The sequence below is a fragment of the Silurus meridionalis genome, chromosome 20 (genome assembly GCF_014805685.1).
Source record: "Silurus meridionalis isolate SWU-2019-XX chromosome 20, ASM1480568v1, whole genome shotgun sequence".
NCBI lineage: Eukaryota > Metazoa > Chordata > Actinopteri > Siluriformes > Siluridae > Silurus > Silurus meridionalis.
In genome coordinates, this window is record NC_060903.1 from 11,035,922 (window position 1) to 11,063,380 (window position 27,459).

The 27,459-nt window shown below is 40.3% G+C and overlaps 2 protein-coding genes across 4 annotated transcripts in view; one reads left to right on the forward strand and one right to left on the reverse strand.

Annotated features, from left to right (window-relative positions):
* The window catches only part of LOC124403332 (neuropilin-1a-like), an 85,500-nt gene that overhangs the window by 43,121 nt on the left and 14,920 nt on the right, over positions 1–27,459 (forward strand). For all 3 annotated transcript variants that reach the window (XM_046877022.1, XM_046877020.1, XM_046877019.1), the window contains exons 8-14: positions 5,079–5,223; positions 14,247–14,596; positions 14,744–14,888; positions 16,865–17,032; positions 24,281–24,427; positions 24,603–25,069; positions 25,158–25,254. In XM_046877022.1, the coding sequence (XP_046732978.1) occupies positions 5,079–5,223; positions 14,247–14,596; positions 14,744–14,888; positions 16,865–17,032; positions 24,281–24,427; positions 24,603–25,069; positions 25,158–25,254 (1,519 nt within the window). The remainder of the gene's footprint in view (positions 1–5,078; positions 5,224–14,246; positions 14,597–14,743; positions 14,889–16,864; positions 17,033–24,280; positions 24,428–24,602; positions 25,070–25,157; positions 25,255–27,459) is intronic.
* LOC124403333 (basic salivary proline-rich protein 4-like) lies at positions 941–3,373 on the reverse strand. The gene is made up of 2 exons (XM_046877023.1): positions 2,195–3,373; positions 941–2,056 (listed from the first exon to the last, which is right to left on the reverse strand). The coding sequence occupies exon 2, from the start codon at positions 1,752–1,754 to the stop codon at positions 1,131–1,133; it is 624 nt and encodes a 207-aa protein (XP_046732979.1). The 5' UTR covers positions 1,755–2,056; positions 2,195–3,373; the 3' UTR covers positions 941–1,130.

A 27,459-nucleotide genomic window follows, 5' to 3' on the forward strand; every position in this document is an offset into this window, starting at 1 on the left:
TTGTGATAGAAGGGTATTTGAAAGAGTGAAAGGAAAAGTTTATAGGACTGTGGTGAGACCTGCTTTATTATATGTTTTAGAGACAGTGGCATTGACTAAAAGACAGGACGTGGAGCTGAAAGGCAAAGTTAAAGATGTTGAGATTTTCATTAGGAGTGACAAGGATGGACAAGATTAGAAACAAGTTTATAAGAGGGACAGCTCATTCAGCACGTTTTGGGAAAAAAGAGAGAGACGTCCGATTGAGACGGTTTGGACATGTGCAGAGGAGGGACATGGGGTATATTGGTAGGAGAATGCTGAGGATGGAGCCACCAGGAAGGAGGAAAAGAGGAAGTCCAAAAAGGGGGTTCTTGAATGTGATGAAGGAAGACATGCAGGTAGTTGGTTTGAAAAGGCATATGTAGAGGACATAGTATTAAGACAGATGATCCACTGTGGTGACTTCTAATGTCACCGTTCACCATTCTGTGTTGCATGGAAGCCTATTTATGCCACAAAAAAAAGGTTGCCAAATTATGAGTTTATTTCTCATGATTCAGAATTTATTTCCTACAATTCTGTCTTTTTTCTCACAATTCCGACTTTATTTTCCTAAAAGTCCAACATTTCTGGTGTATCTCCTCTGGATTAGAGACCTTCACTCCTGCGGGAGTACCACAGGACCCGACACAAATGTGTGTGGGGTGGGACAAGATTTGATGGGTAAATGCAGGTCGGGCAGTAAAATACTTGTGTGTGCGGGTTGCGGGAGAATAAAATCATTTGCGGGATCCCTGCAAAATGGTCTTAAAAATATACTCAAAAAAAAAAAATTATTACTAAAAACAAATAAACTGGTATGTGTCTACTGCACAAAAGCAACAATGAACTTGCGTGTACTTGCGTGGTTCATGAGATGAATCACTGTCAGGCTGACGACCATGACGCGGAAGCGGAAGCAAGTCAATCATTGTCTTTATTCAAAAACTCTAACCAAAAATACTCAACAGAAAATGGAGAATCACAAACTGAAAATATATCCGCTCGAGACGAGTAATCCACTACGAGAGTCAATGTCCAACGGAAAGCAAAACGAAAGTAAACCCCACCAACTGCAAAGAGTAGTCTGTCTCGCCCACCAGTTCTCCTCAGGGCGACGGCTCGCCTCCAGGCTCGCATCTGTGGAGCCCGGGCGAGCCGTCGCCTTCAGTGGAGCCCGGGGGCGAGACGTCGCCTTCTGTGGAGCCCGGGGGCGGCGGTGCGAAGACCTCTTCGCGGCCAGGCGACAGTACGATGACCTCTTCGCGGCCAGGCAGCGGTACGACGACCTCTTCGCGGCCAGGCAGCGGTACGACGACCTCTTCGCGGCCAGGCGGCGGTACGACGACCTCTTCGCAGGCAGGCGGCGGTACAACGTTCTCTTCACGGCCTTTGAACATGGCTGGGCTTTCTTGGGGACCCTGGAACGGGGCTGAGCTCTCTTGGGGACTCTGGAACTGAGCGGCACCCTCGGCGGAACTCTGTGGCTGAGCGGCACCCTCGGCGGAACTCTGTGGCTGAGCGGCACCCTTGGCGGAACTCAATGGCGGCTCGTCGCGCTCGTGACGGGTCTGTGGCGGAGAGGCGCGCTCGTGGATACACTGTGGCGGAGAGGCGCGCTCCTGGAGACACTGTGGCGGAGAGGTGCGCCCACGGGAACCTCGAAACAGGGCAGCGCGCTTGTAGATGTTCTGTGGTGGCACAGACAGCTCGTGGGAATGCTGGGATGCCATGGCGTGCTCACAGACGCTCGGAGATGGTGCAGAGCGTCCACGAGAACCCCGGAACACAGCAGCGTGCTTGTACAGATACAGGGGCAGAGCCGTGTGTCCATGAAAGCCCTGGAACTGAGCCTCACGTTCTTGGATGCACAGGGATGGAACCGAGAACCTGGGAGAATCCTGGAACGGGGCTGTGTGCTCTGAAGCACCTTGGACCGCTGCCGAGCACCGTGAAGAATCCTGAACCAGAACCTTGGGATTGAGTCACGTGCTCTGAAGAACCTTGGGACGAAGCATTGTCCTCACCGAGGGGACTGCGGGAGAATAAAATCATTTGCGGGACCCCTGCAAAATGGTCTTAAAAATATACTCTAAAAAAAAATATTTATTACTAAAAACAAATAAACTGGTATGTGTCTACTGCACAAAAGCAACAATGAACTTGCGTGTACTTGCGTGGTTCATGAGATGAATCACTGTCAGGCTGACGACCATGACGTGGAAGCCAATCATAGTCTTTATTCAAAAACTCTAACCAAAGTACTCAACAGAAAATGTAGAATCACAAACTGAAAATATATCCGCTCGAGACGAGTAATCCACTACGAGAGTCAATGTCCAACGGAAAGCAAAACGAAAGTAAACCATCAACTGCAAAGAGTAGTCTGTCGCGGAAACAGAGTCTGGAGCCAAAACCAGCGGGAAGGCTGGCGGTCGTGGAAATGATCAGCAAGACATTCAAGAACCGACAGCCTGTGACTCGAGAACGTGAGTTTATATAGTCTAGTCCATAACGAGCCACAGCTGTCAGTGATCATGGCCAGCAAAGGATAACGAGGCAACATGACAGCTACTGAGGGGGGCGTGGCAGGGTGAATCTCTGACAGCGGCCGAGGGAGGCGTGGCAGGGGAATCCCTGACAGTCACTGAGTGCTACAGATATTACTTCATTATTAAAGAAAGGGACATACAACCCAACAAAACTTTGGTATGTTTTTATATCGTTTCAGTTAATGGTTTATGTTCTGAAAAGTTTCTTGTTTATGTCTTGTTTATCATTTACACAAAAAGTCAAACTTCAATAAAGCAAAACTTTTTTTTGTGTTAATTTTCTGTTTTTATTCATATTCAAAAGTGAAACTAAAGAGTAGAGTAGCGGGAAGAAGGAGTCAGCGCATTGAAAATAAAATTACTTAAATATTTTACCTGTGGACTTTTGCAACCTTGTGCAAGTGGTACTGAAAAATCTGTCCCATACAGGTCTCTACTCCGGAGCTGATTTTTAGACAGATTTTTCTCCAGGGTTTGGAGGCTTATACCATCATACACCATCATACAAACATACCATATTGATTGTAGCCTATTTAATTTTTAATGTGTAAAGCTTTCTGCCACTACAGGGGGTAATGCTGCCGATTGGCTTAAAAAAAGTCGGAATTGCAAGAAATAACTTCAGAATTGAGAGAAAAACCTCGGAATTGTGAAAAATAAAATCAGAATTGCAAGAAATAAGTCAGAATTGATAGAAAATGTCTAGACAGTGTTGGGCAACATTACTTTTAAAAGTAATGCATTACAATATTGAGTTACTCCCCAAAAAAGTAACTAGTTACGCTACTTAGTTACTTTTTATGGAAAGTAATGCGTTATATTACTTTTGCGTTACTTGTATCTCTTTCACGCCTTACAGGTGTAACAGGTGTAATATAGATAATTGCCATTAAGAAATAAGTTATATTAGGGCAAAAGACATTTCTTAAACATTTAAAATGCTTAATAACTTCTTAGAGAACAATAAGATGATCGACTAAATTTTGACCACAAGGCTGAACACTTTCCAGTCGCACTCTTCTGTACACTGCTTTGCAATCTGCCTTCGCCGTCAGGAATGTAACTATCGTTTGTGTATATAAGTTTAAGGGTGTGGGCTGCACACTGGTGATGTGGAGGGAGAACATACCTTCCGCTGTCATCTTGTAAAACATCATGCAATTCCGTAAATATGACCTCGTCCTCGTCTACATAATTCTCTGCTTTATCATGAGCTTGAAACATTCTGAACGCTTTTACAAAGTTTGTGCTATTATCAGTGACCGTGGCAGTTTATCTTCCCACAAAGAGCAAATGAGCTGTGAATTTGCTCTCTTTCTCTGCTGCGATGGCATCGTACATGTGTCTCCCATGGAAAACTTTTATTCTGAGAAGTCCATAGATCTGCAGTGGTAGAAGGTCTGCAAAAGTTTTCTATCTGTAGTGCTGTGCTTTGCATGCAGATGTTTTTTTTTTTTTTAAGTGGTATTTTTTGCAGTTGACAAGAGCTTTTCACCAACACATAATCTACACTTAACCATTATTCCTTTCTCCTTTTCCTCGACTATTTCAAAATAATAAGAATACTTCCATCGCAGTAATGTAATTCTCTGGTTTGCCATCTCCACTTCTGACCAGCTTCTGTTCCCGTGGCTCACACATCTCAGTGCGTGATTCTACGTGACTACATTCATTTTAATTCAGTATTTATTTTTTTATGCAAAATAATTTAACTGAAAAGTAACTCGCATTGCTTTTAAAAAAAAAAAACAGATATTAATGTGTAAATTTATAAAGTAATGCGCTACTTTACTCGTTACTCAAGAAAAGTAATATTATTACGTAACGCGCGTTACTTGTAATGCGTTACCCCCAACACTGTGTCTAGATGTCTTAAATGTCTAGATAAAAAGATGGATAAGAAAAAAAAAACACTTCTATGTGTTTTATTTTTATAATAAAAATTTATAAAAATAAAACACAACATTTTAATAATTTTATTTTTAATTAACGCCAAATTTGCCGTTAATTTAAAAAAAAAAAGTATTAAAGAGTTTTTTAATAATCCAAAATGGTGGAAAGTCTAATATGGCGCAAACAGACATAACAGGATGTATTGAATTTATCAACACATGGAATCTATGGCCGCTTGGCTATTAAATTTGGACATTTGAAAAGTCATTACCATAAATGTAGTTCCAAAGTAAGCCCAATTTAACAACACTTTAATGCTCAGTGGTGATGTTAGTTATGTTAGTGTGTTAGTGTTGACAGCCTTTGGCCCATTTTTGGTCTGAATGTTTCTTAGACTTTCCTAAATCAGAAGAAGAAGTGGAACAAGAAGACATAAACAGAATAACGATAGGGTGCGTAAGCACCTCCTGTGATTGCTACCATAGAATTTTCTTTAAATGTAGTCTGCTTATTATTTAGATTAGATTATAGATGTGTGGGTGTGATGTATTTATTGGGTCATTCATTAGTTTTTTGCAGTTTGGTCTATAAATTACATGCTTTGTCTTTTAGGTGTTTCTTGGCAGTCATAACCCCACAGATGAGGTGCGTGCCTTTTTCCCAAAACCCACACTGACACGTTACATAAGGATACGACCTATGACTTGGGAACAAGGCATTTGTATGCGCTTTGAACTATATGGCTGCAAGATATCAGGTAACAGACAGACACATATATAGACATAAAACATATCAAACATTTAAAAGCATAGAATTTATTTTACATTATTTTAAAATAGTGCTGCCACCTTTCGACAAACACAAAATGTTGGGTATACTATATCTTTCTTTCGGCTTCTCCCATTAGGGGTCGCCACAGCGGATCATCCGTATTCGTGATCCTCATGTTCGATTTGGCACATGTTTTTACGCTGGATGCCCTTCCTAACGCAGCCCTCCCCATTTATCCGGGCTTAGGGCCGGCACTAAGAGTGTACTGGCTTGTGCAACCCTAATGGCTGGGTTTGGTTCCCTGACCGTGGCGGTGAGAGCACTGAATCCTAACCACTAGACCCCCAGGTCTGGCATTCCCAAACCTCTGCAGAATTCTTGCGGGTCATGATGGCCCATTGTAAAAACCAATGGGCCATCATTGCCAGCAAGAATTCTGCTAGCCTAAACTTTAATAGAATCACTGCCATAAAGTTTTAATATTTTTTTTTATATGTATTAAAATGTATACAAAAATATTTTAGATTATTCCCAATAGTCTGTTCATTCAATAGCATTACCTAATGTCTATGATTGGATCCTTGTTTATTCATTAGCTGTTTTTTCATGCCACAGTGGCTGAGAGAAGAATTTGATTTGCCTGTACATAAAGTTACAATCACATTTACAAGATGGACTTTCAAGAAAAGTTGGACACCGTGAGGAAAGGTCAGCCAAAACAGTTAAAAAAAGAAAGCTTTTTCGTGAACCTTGTAAACTTTTGTAAAAAATGTGCCTTAATTTCAAATCCCCAGGAAAAGCATCATGCACAGAAAACCTGGGGTCATTTTATGAGGTTAATATTGCTGCTTTTGCTAGAGATGATTTATGCAGGTGGTGCAGCTGTGGCTTTATTGAAAGGAGACCTGTTGAATTGTGTTCATTGGGTTTTTTGCAATAGGAAATGGCATTTATTGCCATTTATTACAGCATTCTGTTATAGTGCATTTCTGTATAATATTAATGATTCTATAGCTGTGGCATTATAATTATGGTATTAAGAGGTGGATTGATTCAGGTAGGACACCACTGAAGGCCTAGGAGTGAAATGCATAGCCTGCCACTAGTTTTTATTATTGGGCCTCTTTGGTCGATCCTTTAAAATGGAGGGACAACAACATCCAAACATCACAGTTTACCAAAACACTCTATAACCATGATCCCTCCTGATCAGATCCTTCCCAGATACCTAAATAACATATTTGTTTATTCAAGCCTTTTGAGAATAGGTTTCAAACATAGACTTAAACCCTGAGACTAAGTCTAAATCCAGTATACTAATTGAAAGGTTGCTCCGGAACTGTGGGGTTCCGGAGCGGACGTTCCAAGATGGCGGCGCGGCAGTAGCTCGCAGCGGCCTCTCCGGATCCAAAAATGGTGCTTTCACCATATCTAGCACAACCCTTCACAATACATGGACACCAGAGTCAGCTGTGTTAATGTGTACGACCACCAGACACTGCTACGGTATAGGCATCATGCAACCAACAATCTGCATGATGATCTTATCAACAACCTTCGCGACCTCGGCTTGCTGCAACCTCGGCCACAAAGACCAGGCCCCCAGCCCTCAGTGTTACCTGATGCCGGTGGCCGGGAGAGGAGACGTCGAAAGAGCTGTTCGAGGAAGCGGAAGCGCGGCAAGCGGGTGGGTGTCCGTGCTAGGCTAAATGCTAACCCTAGCCGGCCGGCTCTCCCGTCCATTTTTCTTTCAAACGTCTGCTCCCTGGATAATAAACTGGACTACATCCGACTCCAGCGAACCACACGGCGAGAGTTTAGAGACTGTTGCGTCTTTTGTTTTCATGGAGACGTGGCTCAGTGACAGAGTTCCGAAAGCCGCCATCCAGCTAGACCCCCCCATCTCGGATACTCAGACCACTGCTCTGTTATGTTAATTCCAGCATACAGACCGCTCATCAGATGCTCTAAACCGGTTCTGAAACAGGTGAAAACCTGGCCAGAAGGAGCTACTTCTGCTCTTCAGGACTGTTTTGAGTGCACTGACTGGGACATGTTTAGAGAGGCTGCAACCTACGGTGATTCCATCAACTTGGAGGAGTACACATCATCAGTGACCAGCTACATCAGCAAGTGCGTTGATGATGTGACCATCTCCAAGACTATCACTACACGCTCCAACCAGAAACCGTGGATGACTGCAAATGTGCGTGCGCTGCTGAAACAAAGAGACTCTGCCTTCAGATCAGGGGACAAGACGGCCTTAAAAACAGCAAGGGTCAATCTGTCTCGTGCCATCAGAGAGGCGAAGCGCGCACACGCGAAGAAAATCCACAACCACTTCCAGGACAGTGGAGACACCTGGCGCATGTGGCAGGGCATCCAGGCGATCACGAATTACAAGAACACATCACCTGCTTGTGACCGTGACCCCTCCCTCCCAGATGCGCTGAACGACTTCTACACCCGGTTCGAGGTGCAGAACAACGTGGTGGCGAGGAAGACCATCCCTCCTCCCACTGACCAGGTGCTCTGTCTAACCACAGCTGAAGTGAGGAAAACTCTATGCAGAGTTAACCCACGGAAGTCTGCTGGACCAGACAACATTCCTGGCAGAGTGCTCAGGGAATGTGCAGAACAGCTAGCAGATGTCCTAACTGACATATTCAACATCTCCCTGAGCAGCAACGTTGTTCCCACGTGCCTCAAGACAACGACCATTGTTCCCGTGCCGAAGAAATCTACTGTCTCCTGCCTCAATGACTATCGTCCCGTCGCGCTCACACCCATCGTGATGAAGTGCTTCGAGAGGCTCGTCATGAGGCACATTAAGACACAGCTTCCACCCTCCCTGGACCCCATGCAGTTTGCGTATCATCCAAACCGTTCCACGGACGATGCTATCTCCACAACCCTCCATCTGGCCCTCACCCACCTGGATAACAAGGGCTCATATGTACGAATGCTGTTCATTGACTTCAGCTCAGCATTCAACACAATCATTCCTCAGCACCTGATTGAGAAGTTGAACCTTCTGGGCCTGAACACCTCCCTCTGTAACTGGATCCTGGACTTCCTGACTGGGAGACCACAGTCAGTCAGGATCGGGAACAGCATCTCCAGCACCACCACACTGAGCACTGGGGCCCCCCAGGGCTGTGTGTTTAGCCCACTGCTGTTCACCTTGCTGACTCACGACTGTGTAGCAATGCACAGCGAACCACATCATCAAGTTCGCTGATGACACGATCGTGGTGGGTCTAATCAGCAAGAACGACGAGTCAGCATACAGAGAGGAGGTGCAACGGTTAACTGCCTGGTGTGGAGCAAACAACCTGTCTCTGAACGTGGACAAAACGAAAGAGATGGTTGTGGACTTCAGGAGAGCACAGAGCAACCAATCTCCACTGATTATTGATGGATCCTCAGTGGAGATCGTCAAGAGCACCAAATTCCTTGGTGTTCATCTGGCAGACAACCTCACCTGGTCACTCAACACCAGCTCAATCACCAAGAAAGCCCAGCAGCGTCTCTACTTTCTGAGAAGGCTGAGGAAAACCCACCTCCCTCCCCCTATCCTGTCCATGTTCTACAGGGGGACCATTGAGAGCACCTTGAGCAGCTGCATCACTGCCTGGTTTGGGAATTGCACCGTCTCGGACCGCAAGTCCCTACAGAGGATAGTGAGAACAGCTGAGAAGATCATCGGAGTCTCTCTCCCCTCTATCATGGACATTTACACTACACGCTGCATCCGCAAAGCACACAGCATTGTGGACGATCACACACACCCCTCACACACACTTTTTACACTCCTACCATCAGGAAAACGGTTCAAGCATTCGGCCACCACAACAAGACTATGCAACAGTTTCTTTCCACAAGCCATCAGGCTTCTTAACACACAGAACTGAAACGGAACTCTCTCACACACACACGCACTCAAATGTGTGTAACGAACTGTAAAATTTTTCCTGGACTTAACACTTAACACACACTCATCACTCATCTCAATCCATTCCACCACCATTCATTTATTTATTATTATTCTCAACTGTACCATACTCTTAACTGCTGTTTTTTGCACATTTATCATTTATCACTGTATTATACTGTTTACATGCTGTTTTTTGCACCTTCGACTACTGGTGTATTTTTGCACTACATTGTTCTGTTTATACTCACTTCTGGGATATAGTTTTTAGTTTGTATAGTTTTTACAGTCTTCTCGTACAGTACTGTATAATCAAGTATACAGTAGGTTTACTGGTTGGCGCTATATTAGGTTTTGTGTCTTGTCTTGTGTCGTCTGTCTGTACTGTCTTTCTGCACTGTCTGTCTGCACTGTTTGCACTAGGTTGTACTCGATGCACTTTATGTAACTTGTGTTGTAGCTCTATGTTGTTTTGTTTGTTGTTGTTTAGTGTAGCACCAGGGTTCTGGAGAAACGTTGTCTCGTTTTAACTGTGTACTATGTACCACTGTGTATAGTAGAAATGACAATAAAAGCCTCTTGATTTGACTTGTTTTGTAAGAGAAAAACCTGCTCCCTGCTATAGTCTTCACTATTTAAGATACCAACAAATACCCTGTGCATTTCGCTTTATGTTGGTATGGCACATAATAATAGACTAAATGTTCACTTAGGTACTGTGGTGTGAGACCATTCAGTGCTTTATATGTCAGCAGTAGTATTCTATAAGTAATTTGGCATTTGATTGAGGCTAAGACCCTGATTACCTCTGATCTGATCATATTTTCTGGCTTCTTGCTGCGCCTTTCTGGACTAAATGGATGTTAATTATGTACTTACTGGAACATCCAGACAGTAAAGCATTACAATAGTTCAACCATCAGGGGAAAAAAATAATGAAATAGCTTTTCTGCATCATGTAATGATGTCATGTTTCAGTAGGAGTAAGACAGAGTACATGTGTGTAAATGAGAGGGAGGACAGTGGAGTGGTGCGATTACAGGGAGAAGAGGTGGTGAAGTGGAGTAATGGAGTGTAATGTAAAGTAAAGTAATGGAGAGTGTGTTAGAGAAGTAAATAAAAGAGTGCAGGCAGTGTGGAGTAGGTGGAGAAGAGTGACAGGAGTGATTTGTGATAGAAGGGTCTGCAAGAGTAAAAGGGAAAGTTTATAGGACTTTGGAGAGACCTGCGATGTTGTATGGATTAGAGACAGCGGCATTGAGTAAAAGACAGGAGGTGAAGCTGGAGGTAGCAGAGCTGAAGATGTTAAGGTTTTTATTGGGAGTGACGAGGATGGACAGGATTAGAAATTTTTAAAAAGTTTATTAAAGGGACAGTACACAGTAGGACGTTTTGGAGAGAAGGTGAGTGAGGCGAGATTGAGATAGTTTGGACATGTGCAGAGGAGCGACATGGGTTATATCGGTAGTAGAATGCTGAGGATGAAGCCACCAGGAGGGAGGAAAAGAGGAATGCCAAGGAGGAGGTTTATGGATGTGGTGACTGAAGACATGCAGGGTGTTGGTGTGAAAGAGGCAGATGTAGAGGACTGGGGGTATGGAGACAGATGATCCGCTGTGGGGAATCCGAAAGAAAAAGAAGAAGTAATGATGTCATGTTTCCAAGCTTACTGAATCATATTTTTACCTCCATATTTTGATGCCACCAAATAAAGGTGGATTTGGATGAAATGGGTATACAATTCTTTTTCATTTCTGGGTCCCTAGTCATACTTTTCTCAATTGCAATGAAAAACTTTATTTCCTAGGGGTGCGCTAGGGGTGAAAATTCCTGAGGAAATGTGGCAAAATAGTTTAGAAGACTTTAATGTGCTCTCAAAACACATTCAGGTTATCCACACACGACACTACTTGCAAATAACCTGCATAGAAAAGAGTAGGACTGAAACAACTAATCAATAAAATTGATAATAATCTAATAAACTAATATCAATTAATTGGGCTGCTCAACTTACAGGTTAGCGTGACGGCAAGAGAACACAGCCGCTTGTAAAATAGCAGCAGGAAGAAGTGTGTGTTCCAAAGTCAGACAAGGCATGGGAGAATTTTATATTAAATGCAAGGCAATGGGAACATCTTATATTAAAATGTTGTAGGACTGTAAAACCTGCAAATTATGCAAAGCAGAGTTTGTGTGGCATGGAAGAACCACAGGCTGCACAAAAGCACATGAAAAGAACGGTAAGCGAAACCTGAATATCCTCATCCTGTCAAAATGGTACAGTTTAATTAAGTGCTGTTGTGTAACTATTTATATGCTAACTTCGGGACAATTGCACTACATTTTCATTTACATTTTGTGGCATTTAGCAGACGCCCTTCTCCAGAGCGACATACAAAAGTGCTTTAAGTTTCTAGCAATGAATAAATCTACACTAGTATGCTAGATTATAAACTTAAGATAAATCAAACGTACAACACTGTTGATGGTTTTTTTGTTTGTTTTTTAACAAAGCAAACTTGGAAAGGTGTTAGTTTAAGTGTTTCAGGAAAAGGTAAATCTTCAAGCGTGGCTTGGGGACGCGAACATCTTGGGGAAGTTCATTCCACCACATTGTTGCCAGAACAGAGATAAGCCTTGACAGCATTGTGCAGTATCTCTGAGATAATATGGTGCTGATCCATTTTTGACGTTTTAGCCAAGCATGAGTGTTTTGAATCTGATACGTGCAGCTACTGAAAGCCAGTGAAACGAGCGCAGCAGTGGTGTGGTGTGGAAGACCTTGGCCAGGTTGAACACAAGTCACGCAGCTGCATTTTGGATCATTTGAAGTGGACGAATAGCGTTCATAGGAACCTGCCAGCAGAGAGTTGCAGTAGTCCAGTCTCGAAATGACTGAATAAGCCCTGGGCAGCCTGTGTGGACAGAAATGGTTGAATCCTTCGGATGAAGAAATCAACAAGAACGAGCCACATCAGTAACATGTGAGGAGAAGAACAGTTGCTTGTCTATAGTTACCCCAAGGTTGCGAGCAGTGGCTGTAAGGTGAAAGCAGAGAGTCATGAAGAGTAATTTGTGTAATCTGTTCTGTCGTGACTCACGAGCATCAGGTTGCGCAATCACCATGCTTGGACATAGTGATGGGTTTAGTTAAAACAGTGTAAACAAACACTAAATCTAAAAGTAGCAAATAACAGCAGCAGTAAACACTCTTGTGGTTTTCATGCATTCAGTTTTCATGCTTTTTTTTTAATCAAGCCTGTTAGCTTGCTACATTTCTCCAATCTATTCTCTTTAACATTTGTTTAAACCAACAGCTAACTTATCTGTTTTCAAACGTGATTTACTGCGGTTTTACTACGTTTAAATGCATGTTTTAATGTATGTTCATTTTCTTTATAGATATATTATATGAATATTATACAAAATTACATTAATTGTAATTTTGTATATTATTACAGTTAATGTAATTTTGTATAATATTCATATAATATAAAATTACATTAATTGTATTTTCTAGATGCTTATATCTTAACAGATAAACAAAATGTCAGTGTATTTCTTTCAACAAAAAATGTCAAAGCAATGTTGTATATATTATATTGATTTTTAAAGCATGGTTGTCAACTTGCCATCTGCAATATACAATACAAATGTTGATTTACACAAATTGCTTCACCTTTCATACTCATGCTGTTTTATTTTGTTTTTTACAGAAAGAAACAACCCAACATGAGGGAATTAGTCTAAAGGAGAAATTCCATATGCACTTCTTAACAAGCAGCCACTATAAGCTTTAAAATGTAAAACATAAAGATAGTTAAACTCACTATGTGGCTTTTGCATTTTTTGAAATACATTTTTATACATAAATACCCTGAATTAGGATTTTATATAGTAATCATAAGCTAAATGTTAAATATTTTTTTCTGATTAATCTGAAATATTAATCATCAAATGAAGCTATTATTAAAATAATAGTTAGTTGCAGCCATAGAAAAGAATATCCCAACTGTCTGTGATAAATGCAATTTAGCCAATGCTAATCTGTCCCATAGTTTTTCTGTTGTAAAATGCAGAGTTTTCATGATATTATATACTCTATGCTGTTTCAAAACTCAGTGTGCCAGTTAAATCAAACCCTGCATAATCCATCTTGATTCTGTGGCTGCCCCACTTTGCACTAACCAAAATCACAAAATGAATGGCTTGCATTCCATTTAGTTTCTGTCAAAAAGTTGTTACTGTTGTTTTGGGGAAAATTAGGCTCCCATAGTCATATTATGGCTTGAAGAATTGGCATCCACTTTACTCTTTATAAATTAGATTAAAGGGTAAATTTGAAAATGCCATTTTTTCTGTTGCCTTAGTAAAAACTTTACTGCCTTGCATATCACTTTACTATTTTTTTCCACCATACATTTTTTTTCTCTTGAACGTGTATGTATGTGTGCTTTTCTTCTCTGGCATGGACATAAGATGTTGCCTCAGTGGGCCCTGATATGAACTTAACTTAAACATAGCTAGAGAGGCCATCCTGTCGGTCTCTATCATAGGCATGGTTTGAGGACTTGCCTTGTTGTCCCTGTCGGCCCCTGGCGCAAAACAGATTTGGGAGGCTCATTTGTTAGCTTTGTACTGTGGATTTTTTGTGGAAGGCTAACTTGACTCAACAGAGCTTAGCTCTGGCATGACAAATTGGGAATTATGAAACTCTAAACAAGGGGCACGGCGACTTGATAAACAACAGAGATCTAAGCATAATTCTTTTTGAAGACAAACAAAATGGAATTTAGACAAATACATTAAACTAGGAAGTGATAACTGTTAGAAGACATGAAACAATGAGGAAACAAAGGTGGAAACATTGCATGAACAAAAACAAATATATGTGACAATGAAAAAAAGAAAGGAATGTGAAAGAGTGTTAGCATCAAATAAAACAACTGAAAAAAAAATCTGATATTTGTTGCTCACAGTCAAAATTAGGCCAAAAATTTAGGTTTTTTTGGCAAAGTTTCTTAATCCCTCTCTCTCTCTCTCTCTCTCTCTCTCTCTCTCTCTCTGTTTCTTAGATTCTCCATGCTCAAGCATGTTGGGGATGGTGTCTGGTCAGATCTTGGACTCTCGGATTTCAGTTTGGCCTGAGGTGGAGAGAGGCTGGTTACCTGAGCAGGCCAGGTTGCTGACAGGGCGCTCTGGCTGGTTGGCACCTCTGCCATCTGTAGAATCTGTACCACATGGCACGGCACACAACACCTGGTTAACACTGGACCTTGGTTTTACCCACTGGGTCACTGCAGTTATCTTGCAGGGGGGGAAACACAGGAACAAGACCATGTTTGTCAAACGCTTCAAGCTGGCTTACAGCACCAATGGCTCTGATTGGAGTTACATACACGATGAGAAGAGCAGCAAAGCCAAGGTGGGAAAGAGAGAGGGATAGAAGACAAATTTGCATAGATTTTTTATACACATCAAAGTAATTAGTAAAAAAGCCATAATAAATAAGCATGTACATACTGTATATATATGTTGACTTGTGTATGTCCTAAACGTTATCCCTCTCCAGGTATTCATGGGGAATCAAAATCATGACACTCCAGAGTTGTGTTCCTTCAAGCCTCTAATGACACGTTTCCTGCGGGTATTACCTGAGCGTGGTTCGCATGATGGCATGGCACTCAGACTGGAGTTGCTGGGCTGTAACACTCAGTGTGAGGAACAGCTTATTTAACCACTGACATCTAAGCACAGAGATAACAAATAAATATTTGAATTGTAGGACACATATGGTTTAATAAATAAGTATAAGATAATTGAAAGTGTAAGAGATTTCTTTGAATGAAAGATTTTAACACTAAAGGTGTTTTTTTTATTTCCTCAAGCTGGAACACATTTAGACTGCAGGTCACTGCAGATTTTTGTCTGTTATTTGTCTTTTTATGTTTTGTGTTTAGCCCACAATTAGGTCTTGGTTATTATGCTTATGTCCATAATTATATTGAATTGGGCCTGTTTTAGCCTACTAAGGAAATATGGTATTTTTTGCCAAAAAGAGGTTATAGGGGATTGTTATCCCTTTTATTAGATGGACTCAAAAGGAATTTAATCCTTTGATTTGGTGATTGAGGTTGTTCATTTTCTAGTTCTAAGTTCATATGAAGTCCATAATGATATCTTGGTGGTGTTAAGGGCCACACGTAATGAAAATCAGACAGATCAGATCGAATTGTGTCAAAGATCTTGGGGATCCCCCTAGACCCCTCACCCCTCCAGCCCTTTTAGAAGCATAAATAATAAAATTATATTTTGCACTTTTTTATTTACTTGTTAATTGGAGCTGAGCATTTATGTATATATTTTGTATATTTACAAAAAACAATTCTTTAACACTTTGCATTTAGAACTAATATTGGAAAGAAACATGCTCTCTACTCTTTCTGTCTCTTTGTCAATATAAGCATGTAAACATTTTCTTGAAGACCTCATTACCCACTGTTTAGAATGGCTGACAGTGGACTTGAGCATTTAGATTTTTTTGGACAAACTAAATCTAATTTCGTTTAGATTTTTTTTTCCTTTTTTTTTTTTTTTTAGATATTGCGGCAAATAATGGACAGTTCTACCCCCCTTCCTTTTACTGACACACATCAGTGAACTTGCACGCTGTCTTGCTATGCCTTCTCTTGGTGCCCTCCCAAACTCACTCTTTCTCTCAGCATCCACTTGCGCCCAGTCAGGTTTCAGTTTCGGGTTGTTGTCAATCTTTTTATAGCTTAGGCCAGGAGTCACCAACGTGGTAGCCCACAAGGACCACATGAGTAGCCCGCGGGTCTTTTCTAAAAATAGCTGTTTCCTACTTTGTTAAATCATTGTTGATAATTATTATGAAAAATCATTAACATGATCAGTGTCTTCACATAGATGAATATCATTAATTATTAATATTAACATTTAATAAAAAGTAAATTGAGTTATTACAGATTAAACTGAAAACTGTGTGTATCAAACTGGTAGCCCTTCACATTAATCGGAACCCAAGAAGTAGCTCTCAGTTTCAAAAAGGTTGGTGACTCCTGGCTTAGGCCATCTTTGTGGAAAGCAACAATTTTAATTCTCAAATCCTCAGACAATTCTTTGTTATGAGGTGCCATGTTGAACATCCAGTGGTCAGTATAAGAGAATTGTACTTAAAGCACAAAATGTTACCCTTTGTGTATATACAATATACACAAATTTGTAAAGTCCTGTCAAGCTGACAAAAAAAGAACATGATGAATAGGACATGTGGATTTGTATGGTTAAACAATGTACAGCTGTTATCACTTAGGGTGTCACTTTTGTGTCCAGCTATTTTGACTTTAATGGCTGTTTAGTCATTTTCAGAGGACAGTAAATCTGTACTGCTATCAAGCTGCACCCTGACTACTCTAAAATATATCCAAGTTTCATTTATATAGTATTGTCCATTTAGAACATATACTAAAATGGTTGCGGGTGAGGGGTGAGGGGGTGAGGGGTGTACTCACTTTTGTGAGATAGTGTACATATACATATACATATACAAACATTGTACATAAAATGTACTTAATTAAAATTGCAAAAAAATATAAAAACAGAACAGTTTTTATTTGCATAAAACCATTCAGACTTAAACAACTGAAACATTCCATTCCATTTTTCATTCCAGATGCTACTACAATACCTCCAACCACTACAATGATAACCACAGTGAGGGCAACTGCTAACATTCCAATAACTAGCCCAGCAGTTGCTGGAATCACAACAGTGGACTGTGAAGAAGAATTTGCAACTTGTCACAGTGGAACAGACACAATTGAAGACTATGAACCTACAGGTAATGTATTCACACTCAGAAAATTCAAACTTACTTACTTACAGACACAGTGAATATGTTCTTTGAATACAGCGATTGAGCCAAGACAAGGGGATAGAGAGAGAAAAAAGCATTTAAAGAATGGAATGGGAGGCCAAAACAGAAAGAAAAATATGCATGTTCAAATGAAAATGTATTACAGTCGAACCCACTTATCTCGACCTCGGTTAACTTGCCAACCCTATTAAGTTGACGTTTTTGAAGTGGAACCACCAAATTCTCGCTTTGTCTTAGCATTTTTTAATCGGTTATGTTGATTTTTTTTTATGTCGCCGAACCCTAATATCTCAAGCACTGATTTTTTTTATGTCACCGAACCCTAATATCTCGAGCACAAGGGGGGCAATGACCAATCAAATCCGCATGACCAATCAAACAAATCGTGGCAACGCTGTTGTGTAAAAAAAAACCCTCCAAAAACATGTGCATGCACATTCTCATTTAATAACGCACATTATGTACATAAAGAAATTTCAAGCACGTTAATATATTGCCGCCATATTGGTTTTCGTTTATCTCAATCATCGGTTATCTCTACGCTTTTTTGGTGTCCCCTAGGCCGGCGACATAACCGGGTTCCACTGTATTATGGACATGGCCTAGGTTTAAAAAATAAACTACTTTTTTCAGGCAGTGTGCAATCTAGTGGACAGAATTATTAAAGTTTAGGAGTTTAAAAATGTCAGCATTATGGAAAAGTGGAAAAGTTAGAAAAAATATGTTTCATAACTGATTTTGTTCTAAAATATTTTAATAAGCATCACTGTAAGCAGAAAAGCATCTAATATATTAAAACTTAAGGTTTAATATATTACCAAACATGAAACCTTGAACATAAGTCAAGAAGCTTTTATTGTCATTTCAACCATATATAGCTGACGCATTACAGAGTGAAATGAAACAACGTTCCTCATGAACCCTGGTGCTACATACAACAACAATCACAGAAATCAGAAAACACAGGGCTAAGGACTAGTAGGTGTCCTCGCCACATAAAGTGCATGTGTGCAACCTGATGTAAACAGTGCAAAGACAACACAAGACAGTGCAAGACAATACAGGACAGTGCAAGTTTCCTCAGCCTTCTCAGGAAGTAGAGACGCTGCTGGGCTTTTTTGGTGATGGAGCTGGTGTTGAGTGAACAGGTGAGGTTATCCGCCAAGTGAACACCAAGGAATTTGGTGCTCTTGATGATCCATTGATGATAAGTGAAGAATGGCCACTCTGCTCTCCTGAAGTCAACAACCATCTCATCTCACAGGTTGTTGGCTCCACACCACGCTGTTAACTGTTGCACCTGCTCTCTGTATACTAACTCATCGTTCTTGCTGGTGAGACCCACCAGGGTCGCGTCATCAGCAAACTTGATAATGTGATTTAAGCTGTGCATTGCTACACAGTCGTAAGTTAACAGTGAACAGCAGTGGACTGAGCACACAGCCCTGAGGTGCCCCAGTGCTCAGTGTGGTGCTGGAGATGCTGTTTCCGATTCGGACTGACTGAGGTCTCCCTGTCAGGAAGTCCAGGATCCAGGTACAGAGGTAGTTGTTCAGGCCCAGTAGGCTCAGCTTCTCAATCAGGTCCTGAGGGATGATCGTGTTGAATGCTGAGCTGAAATCTATGAACAGCATTCGTACATAAGAGTCCTAGTTGTCTAGTTGGGTGAAGGCCAGATGAAGGGTCGTGGAGATGGCATCGTCCATGGTGCAGTTAGGACGATACGCAAACTGCATGGGGTCCAGTGATGGTGGAAGCTGGGTCTTGATGTGCCTCATGACGAGCCTCTTGAAGCACTTTATCACAATGGGTGTGAGCGTGACGGGACGATAGTCATTGAGGCAGGAGACAGTAGACTTCTTCAACACGGGAACGATGGTTGTTGTCTTGAGGCATGTAGGAACAATGCCGCTGCTCAGGGAGATGTTGAAGATGTCGGTGAAGACATCCGCTAGCTGTTGTGCACATTCCCTGAGCACTTTGTCCAGCAGACTTCCATGGGTTAACTCTGCATAGAGTTTTCCTCACTTCAGCTGTGTTTAGACAGAGCACCTGGCCACTGGGAGGAGTTCCTTCCTGCCATGTTGTTCTGCACCTCAAACCTGGCAGAGAAGTCGTTCAACGCATCTGGGAGGGAGGTGTCACGGTCACGGTCGATAGTTTGTGATCGCTTGGATGCCCTGCCACATGCACCAGGTGTCGCCACTGTCCTGAAAGTGGCCGTGAATTCTATTTCCTTAGCATTATTGCTAGGTGGTATGTACACTCTGAGCACAATAGTGGTGGTGAATTCCCGGGGTAAATAAAAGGTCTGCATCTCACAACCATAAACTACAACAGCGATGAGCAGTAGGTGAAAATGAGGACAGAGTTCTTACAGCATTCTGTGTTGATGTAAACACACAGACCGCTGCCGCGAGTCTTACCGCACAGAGCTGCACGAAACGCGGCTAGCCAATCCAGTTGAATGGCGGCGTCCGTAACTCTGTCGCTCAGCCACGTGTCGGTGAACATGAAGACGCAGCAGTGTCTGTACTCACGCCGAGTAGCTTGTTGGAGTCTGATGTAGTCTAATTTATTGTCCAGGGAGCAGACATTTGCCAGCAGTAGAGATGGTAAAGCAGGCCGGCTAGGGTTAGCTTTTAGCCTAGCACTAGCCCCCATTCGCTTTCCGCGCTTCCGCTTCCTCACACAGTGCTTTCGATTCCCCCTCCTTCGTCCATCCGCCATAGGTGACGTCAAGGTCTGGAGGCCTGGTTCTCGAAGCACGCTAGGCTGCGTAGCTTCTGCCGCAGATCATCGTTTATTGTGTTGTTGGGGTTGTTTTTGAGTTCCTTGAGTGTTTGGGGGTGGTACACAGGGACACCGGTTGCTCCGATGTCCAGATGTTGTGTAAAGCGGGCATCAAAGTGAAAGTAGCACCAGTTTGGGTCCGGAGCGGTCGCTGCGAGCTACTGCTGCGCCGCCATCTTGGATATTCCGCCATCTTGGATCTTGGATAAGCAGCAAGAGAAGAAGAATACATCAGGCCCAAAAGACTTCTCTTGGATCAAGGGTCAGATTGGTTATTGCCTGGGTGTGGACAGGGGATCTACACAAATCTGGATTCTCATCTAAGGAAGTATCCATAAAATTGCGGGATACACCATAATCCACCAAGGCTTGTAGCATGTGACATATGACCAAGTTATCTTATCACAGTCCCTCCCTGGCTGCGAGAGACTGCAGACAATAGCGCTCAGGGCAGGTAGAGCAAAAGTGCCCATGCTGGCCACTTTACAGGCAGTTAAATTGGAAGGTCTTATTTGGTTCGTGAGATCTAAATGTGGTGTATTGCCCAGAATGTGACTAAATGGCATAGTCTGACTATTCAATTCAATATAATTTTTGTAGCAGCTTTACAGAATATGAATTATGGATCAAAAATGTAAGAGAATTATGTGCATTTATCTCCAATGAGCAAGCGTGGGGAAAAAACCTTGAGAGGAACCAGACTCAAAAGTGAAAGCCATCCTTATTTGGGTGATATCAAGTCATAAAAGTGTGATTATAAATCATAAAACCATTACAAATGGAGAAAGTGAGACTATCTTGAGCATCAAGAGTGTATGATTATGAGACCTGTTCTTTCTATGGTCTTATACAGTCATTTGGATTTGTGGAACCAGGTGCTTCTGAGCAATTCATAAATTAGCTCAATATCTGAGATCATCATAGATTCAACATCAACTCCTCCATGCCAGATACTTTAAATGTTCAGTGTTGCAGAAACAGCATATGTAGAATTTTATTTTGAGTCTTGATTAAAAAGGTCTTTATCCACAAAGTCCAATGTACGAAATCTTCATAAAGTGGGATCCAGCTGGCGCTGGTACATCTTTAGATGGCTCAGGATCCTTGCAGGGCCCTTTTTTTTTTTTTGAAGGTCATAAATATTCATGAGGTGGGACACAACTGGAGCTGGTGCAAACTCTAGATGCCTTGGGGGTCGGCATCATCTAACTTCAAGAAAGATCTCACAACTGGAGCTAGCCCAATCTCTGAATGCTAACAAGCACAAGATATTTGCATTTGGTCAGATGTAAGGTTATGATGTATTATGTGTATGCCTGGCTAAAAAGATGCATCTTTAATCTAGTAAACCTGGGAGAGTGTGTCTGAGCCTCGAACACTGTCAAGAAGGCTATTTGTTAGATTTTTATCATGCACAAAGAAAAAATGAATTCTTGGAGAGGTTTTGGAGAGATATTCCATGCAATCAACGATTGCACGTAGTGTCTTTTCTGATCAGGGAAGAATCACACAGCACACAGAATGGCACATACATTATTCTTCAGTTGAATTCAGAAAACAGACAAGTGTATATACACACTGGATAAAACCTAAGCTAAAACCTTTTCTGAATGGGTAAAAAGACACAGTAACCAGAGATGTGTGAGCCCAGACAAGGATATTCTGTATACCTTATTTACATTCATCATAAAGATCTTATAGACACTGAACAGACAACATAGGAATGCTGGCTATTGTTAGTGTTCATAGGCAACTAAATGTTTTTTCCCTGTCTTTTTTTCTTTTTGTCTGTGTTCGTCATCCACTTACCTTTTTGGTTTGGAAAGAGACAAACAAAAAACTAATCTTTTTTTTTAATATAGTCGTGTTTTTGTTTCAATTTAATATAAAGGGGTAATTTTGGTATGAAGCAAATAGAAAAAAATGCTGGCCCATGGGCCAGCAGTTTGATACTAATGCTGTACTGTCTATCAGCTCAAAGCATCATAAATACGTAAATTTAAAGTTACAGTGGAACCCTGGTGTATGAGTGCCTTGAAGTACGAGAATATCGGTGTACAAGCAGTTTTACTAGTAAAAATCTTTGTAGGAGTACGAGCATATTTCGGGAAGATGAGCATTACTTTGGTTTCAGTCACACATTCTGCTCATCGCTCGTCACCTCCACATTACATTACATTAATTCTTAAAAATTAATTACATTACATTAATTACATAAAAAATTAAAATGTGAGTACGAGTGATTTTCAGGGACGAATTAATTTCTTTCACTGGGGTTCCACTGCAAAAAATAATCCATACTTAAATGGCGCTGACACGAATTGGCAGATTAAGGCTCTGTTTCATTCATTGTAGCAAATTCCTTTGCTTCATTTAGTCTATTTAACTAAACAAGGAGAAGACAGAAAGTTTCCAAAGTTTGGGATCATTTTAAATCATAAAGAAAACACTGTAAAATGCGGTTACCATTTTAAAAATAATTTTTTATAGATTTTTTATAGATTTATTTATACAGTGTGATCAAAAAGTCCCTCCTCAGTGGCTGGGTAGAGTAGGGAGTGGAGCGCGTTTTTAAAGCTGGTGATAAATAAACAGATTTTGTTCGTGGATACTGTGCGAGATTTAATAAATAAAATAAATTAATACATTAATTAAATTAATAAATTATAGAGTGGGGGCCCACATTTAAATGGTGATATTAACTGGTTTTACTTCAGTTGAGTGTTATTTTATATCCAATGGACAAACCTGCCTGTCTTGATTGGTGAACTAGTGTGTAGTTGGAGGCCCCCACCAAGGGGCCATATGGAATTGCCTGCTCTGCCTTTAGCTAGTCCTGGCCCTGGTTGCATTCTTGGTCCAAAGCTAAAACAAAGATTTTTATGATTTTAACTAATTTTAATTTTTGTAATTGGGCCTGACACCTGACAGAATCTTTTAATAGATATTGTTTCTTTGTAATATGTTCTGTAAAGCTGCTTTGAGACAATGTTCATTGTGAAAAGCGCTATAGAAATAAACTTGTACTTAAACTTCATGAAGTGATTGAAGACCCACATTAATTATTTGGAGAAGACACTCTGAGCATCCCAGGTGAGAGGGCTTTGCCTGAGAGGAGGGTGATTATGGAGGCAATCTTAGCTCTGTCAGAGAGAACAGAGGACTTGTAGGTGAGGGAGGCTCAAAGGTGAGGGAGCACAGGATGAAAAAACCATTACAGGTACTGGGTTTAAATGATAATCACTACAGTGGACAGTTTAGTGTACTTTTGTTGTATATCGACCTCAAGATTCGATAGCTAAAATGCTTTTGTGCTCACTATGGATGCTTATTTTAGTTATTGTTGACCATAGATTAGCTCATTTCAGTAAGGTCATTTACCACTGATGTGTTTCAGCCTGTAGAACCTGATTTGTTTCAGTTTGTAGAACCTGGACTTTTAGTATGTATTATGCTTTTTTTACACCATTTTCTGTTCTTATGTGTGAAAAACCTAAATCAACAGTTTGTGCAGTTTTTGTTATTATGAATCTGCCACTGGATGCTACTGTCTGGGTGTTTTTTTGGCTTTTTTGTGACACTGTCTAAGAGTTGTGTCAGCACCATATCTCAACAAATAGTGTTGCAATGTTTATAGATTTATATGGAATTACCAATTTAACCAGTAGCTGAACTTATTTTGGATTTTGGAATAGACCCAAACTGAGTGAAAGCGGTAGGGTATTAACAATAAAAATTTGTTTAAATAGTTTCTGTTTTAAATGTTTTCATGGAATTTGATGTAAAATTAGAATTTTACACACATCAGTAACAGGAAGGACTAGATTTGTTTGCTGCAGAGACATTTATTTTGACACGTAAAAAAAATCAGTTTATTCTGTTTCTGAAATGTTTAAACCAGCATTCCTACCGAAATTATCAGTGTAATATAAAAAGGGTTATGCAGTGTATGTAAAAGAATATCTTTCTGGCCCCACATTTAACCTTCACAAATATTAAATAATAATTTTAATAATATGAATTACTATGGTAAAAAAAAAAGTTAATTAAACCACTATTATTTATTTTTCTATGCTATGCTTTCAAAATTTTTTAAACAGTATGTGACTGTCATGATGTCATGATTTAGATCATTAAGTTGGCTTGACACCAACATTATTTGATCAACATTAACACCAAAATTACTTTGCCAGCAGCATTCAACAAATAACAATTACAGAAATACTATTTCCACAGCTGAAGTGAAACTGAACCAATGTTTCCAAAGAAAAGTAATTATTGAACCTAAATAGAATAGGAATATGTAATATAAGATCTACTAGATAATTAAGATCTACCAGATTATTATTAACGGGTATAAGATCATAACAGTTATAAATATGTATATATAAGCACTCTATGTTTTTGTACTTCATGTAGCATACCTTTGGTTTAACTGCAATTTTGGCTGGTCAGACCAACCCTCTTTCTGTGGGTGGAGTCTAGAGAGCATTGGACAAGTGGACTGGCTCTTACAAAACCATGACACTCCCTCCGAACATCAACTTCCCAATGTGGACTACACAGGTGAAATATTATTTACCACTTACACAAGTCAACAAAAACTGACTTCAATTGTATTGAAGAAAAAGATCATATTAAATGTAGCTGCTGTAATCATCTTCATCCAAAAATATTCTTCAAAGGTGTGTTTAATTTATTGCTATTCATCTGATAGTTGCTTATGTTTGGCTGTTATCAGGTAAACCGGGAAACTTCATTTACACTGCCCTGATCAGTGAATCACTCCGTCCAAAGACAAAGAAGCCATTAGAACAAGAGTTAGAGAAGGGATCTGAGACAGGACAGAAAAGAGAGATGGAAAGAGAAAGAACTGCAGAGGTGAAAAAACACAACGGGATGGAGAGTGCAGTCAGTTTGGCAAGGTTGATCAGTTTGCCAGTTACGTCTTATGAGGAAGACCTTTGTGTAACATTCTGGTACCGGTTCACTGGAGACAACACAGGTGCTCTTCACATTTGGCAAAAGGCATCGGGAGGAGGTATGGGAGTAGAAGGAATGGGAGACCTGCAGGAAGACGAAACAGATAGACAAAAGTATGGGAGGAAGGTAGAACAGAAGGTACTGCGATGGAGGAGGGAATGGCAAGAGACTAAATTCTGGAAAGAAGGAAGAGTTCTTATGCTCCATGCTGATAGGCCTTACAAGGTAATTTTTTTTTATCTCCATACCTCAACAAACTTGTGTTGATGTTTTATAAATTTTTAAATATTGTATCTCTGTATATATGCGATAGGTGATTATTGAGGGTGTTGTTGACAGCCAATTGTCTGGACATATCTCTGTGGATAATGTGAGAATTGTCCCTGAAATTAGTGCTGCTGAGTGTAAAGGTAAGCCTATAACCAATTTTATCATAATTTATCATATAATTTATTATCAGCATAAACATAGACTTTCGTGACTGATCTCACATGAAGTCTGTGGTTTGATTTCAAGCTTTGGTTACTTCTGTGCAGAGTTCTACCTATTGCTCTTATGTCTAGGGTACTTCCCACCTTAAATACACTGTCCTGGTATGGGCAATGCTTGATATGATACCACCTCACTGATATTTGATGTTTTAATTAGTTTTTTACTTGGAGTAATGCATGAAAATACAGGTGTTTATAATAAGGGATCAGTGGTTTTATATAGCTTGCAAAAAATAATCACAGCACTAGGGCTGTGCAATATGGACAAAATAATCATATTGCGATTTTCTGAATGAATATTGCGATTGCGATTTTCTTTGCGATTTTAGCAATTGTTTTTGCTTTTTTAAACTTTTTCAAACATGCTTTTTCTAAATGTATTCAGTGCACATGAAGTACATAACAAAACATTTCACAATAAAATAACATAGTATTATTAGTTTAATAAACAAAACTAAAGTAAAATTGTCTTTAAAACAGACAACATAAAATAAATTAAGATTAACTAAACTAAATTCCAGTCATAATAAATAAACTTTAAAACTGTTTTTCAGTGCACACATTTCACAATGAAATAACTGTACAGTAGTACTAACTGCTTGATAAACAAAACTGTAATAAATTGCCTTGAAAACAGACATGAAATAAATTAAGATGAACTAACCTCAACTCCAGTCATAACAATAAATAAAAACTAACAGAAATCAAAACAAAAAAACAGATTGCTCTCTTAAAGGTTTTTTGCAAGAAAAACCAGCATGTCCACCATATCTGTGGTCGTGGCGTAGTATTTCACCTGCTTGAGCTCGTATTCTACGCCCGCCTTACATTTCTCATACATTTCGGGAATAGCAAATCGTGTGAAATGAGTGCAAGATGGCAGCTGGTATCTTTTGTCGAGTGTTTGTATTAGTCTTCGGAAGCCGTCTTTACTGAAGATGTGCGCAGGCATCATATATAATAGGTGACTGCGTTGGTAATTTCTTTGTGCCGTTTTGATCCTTTCTCATAAGACATGGCGCTTGCAAATGCTTGAACAATGGATACTTGTTCAATCTGTTCGGGCTGGCTTTGATGTGTGCTTTTGTTTGTTTCGATGGACTTTGTCGACATGCATTGATCATGCAGTTTTGTATGGCGCTGTTTTAAGTGTTGGAACAGATTTGTAGTATTGCTCCGTTTCATTGGAATAATCATTTCACATGTCTTGAAAATTACCTTGCTCTGTGACACATCCTCTCTCCTGAATCCAAAATACTCACAAACGACTGACGTTGAATTTCTCTTTGGCACCAAATCATTTTTATTTTGACCTGCATCCATATTTTATGTACTTTCCTCCGGCTCGCCGATTCGGTTCTTCCGCTCAGCTTCATCGTGCGCTGCGTGAGCTCTGATTGGTTAACGTCTTAAAAACATGCGCACAAGAACGTATTCTGAATAAAAATATGAATAAATTAATACATAAACTCGCAGCCTTATGCGGTTTAGAAATTGCATGTGCTTAAATCGCGATTTTTTGCGATTTTTTTGCCCTAATATTTACACACATACACAGTGGGGCAAAAAAGTATTTAATCAGCCACCAATTGTGCAAGTTCTCCCACTTAAAAAGATGAGAAAGGCCTGTAATTTTTATCATAGGTACACTTTAACTATGAGAGACAAAATGAGAAAAAGAAATCCAGAAAATCATGTCTGATTTTTAAAGAATTTATTTGCAAATTATGGTGGAAAATAAGTATTTGGTCAATAACAAAAGTTCATCTCAATACTTTGTTATATACCCTTTGTTGGCAATGACAGAGATCAAACGTTTTCTGTAAGTCTCCACAAGTTTTTTATACACTGTTGCTGGTAGTTTGGCCAATTCCTCCATGCAGATCTCCTCTAGAGCAGTGATGTTTTGGATCTGGCTGACGTCAGTTCCTGTTTCCTGTTGTTGAACTGTTCACCGGGAATTTTGTTTGTATCGGCGTTTTAAATTTTTTACAGTTCGTTTTTCCTCGCTTTCATTGCTTTAAAATATCAAAATATCGTTTTGATTTCCTGCATCCTTCACTTTCCGTTGGCTCCGTCTTGACTATTTTTGCTTTCGGAAGAGCGCTTTTTTCCTGTGGTTAA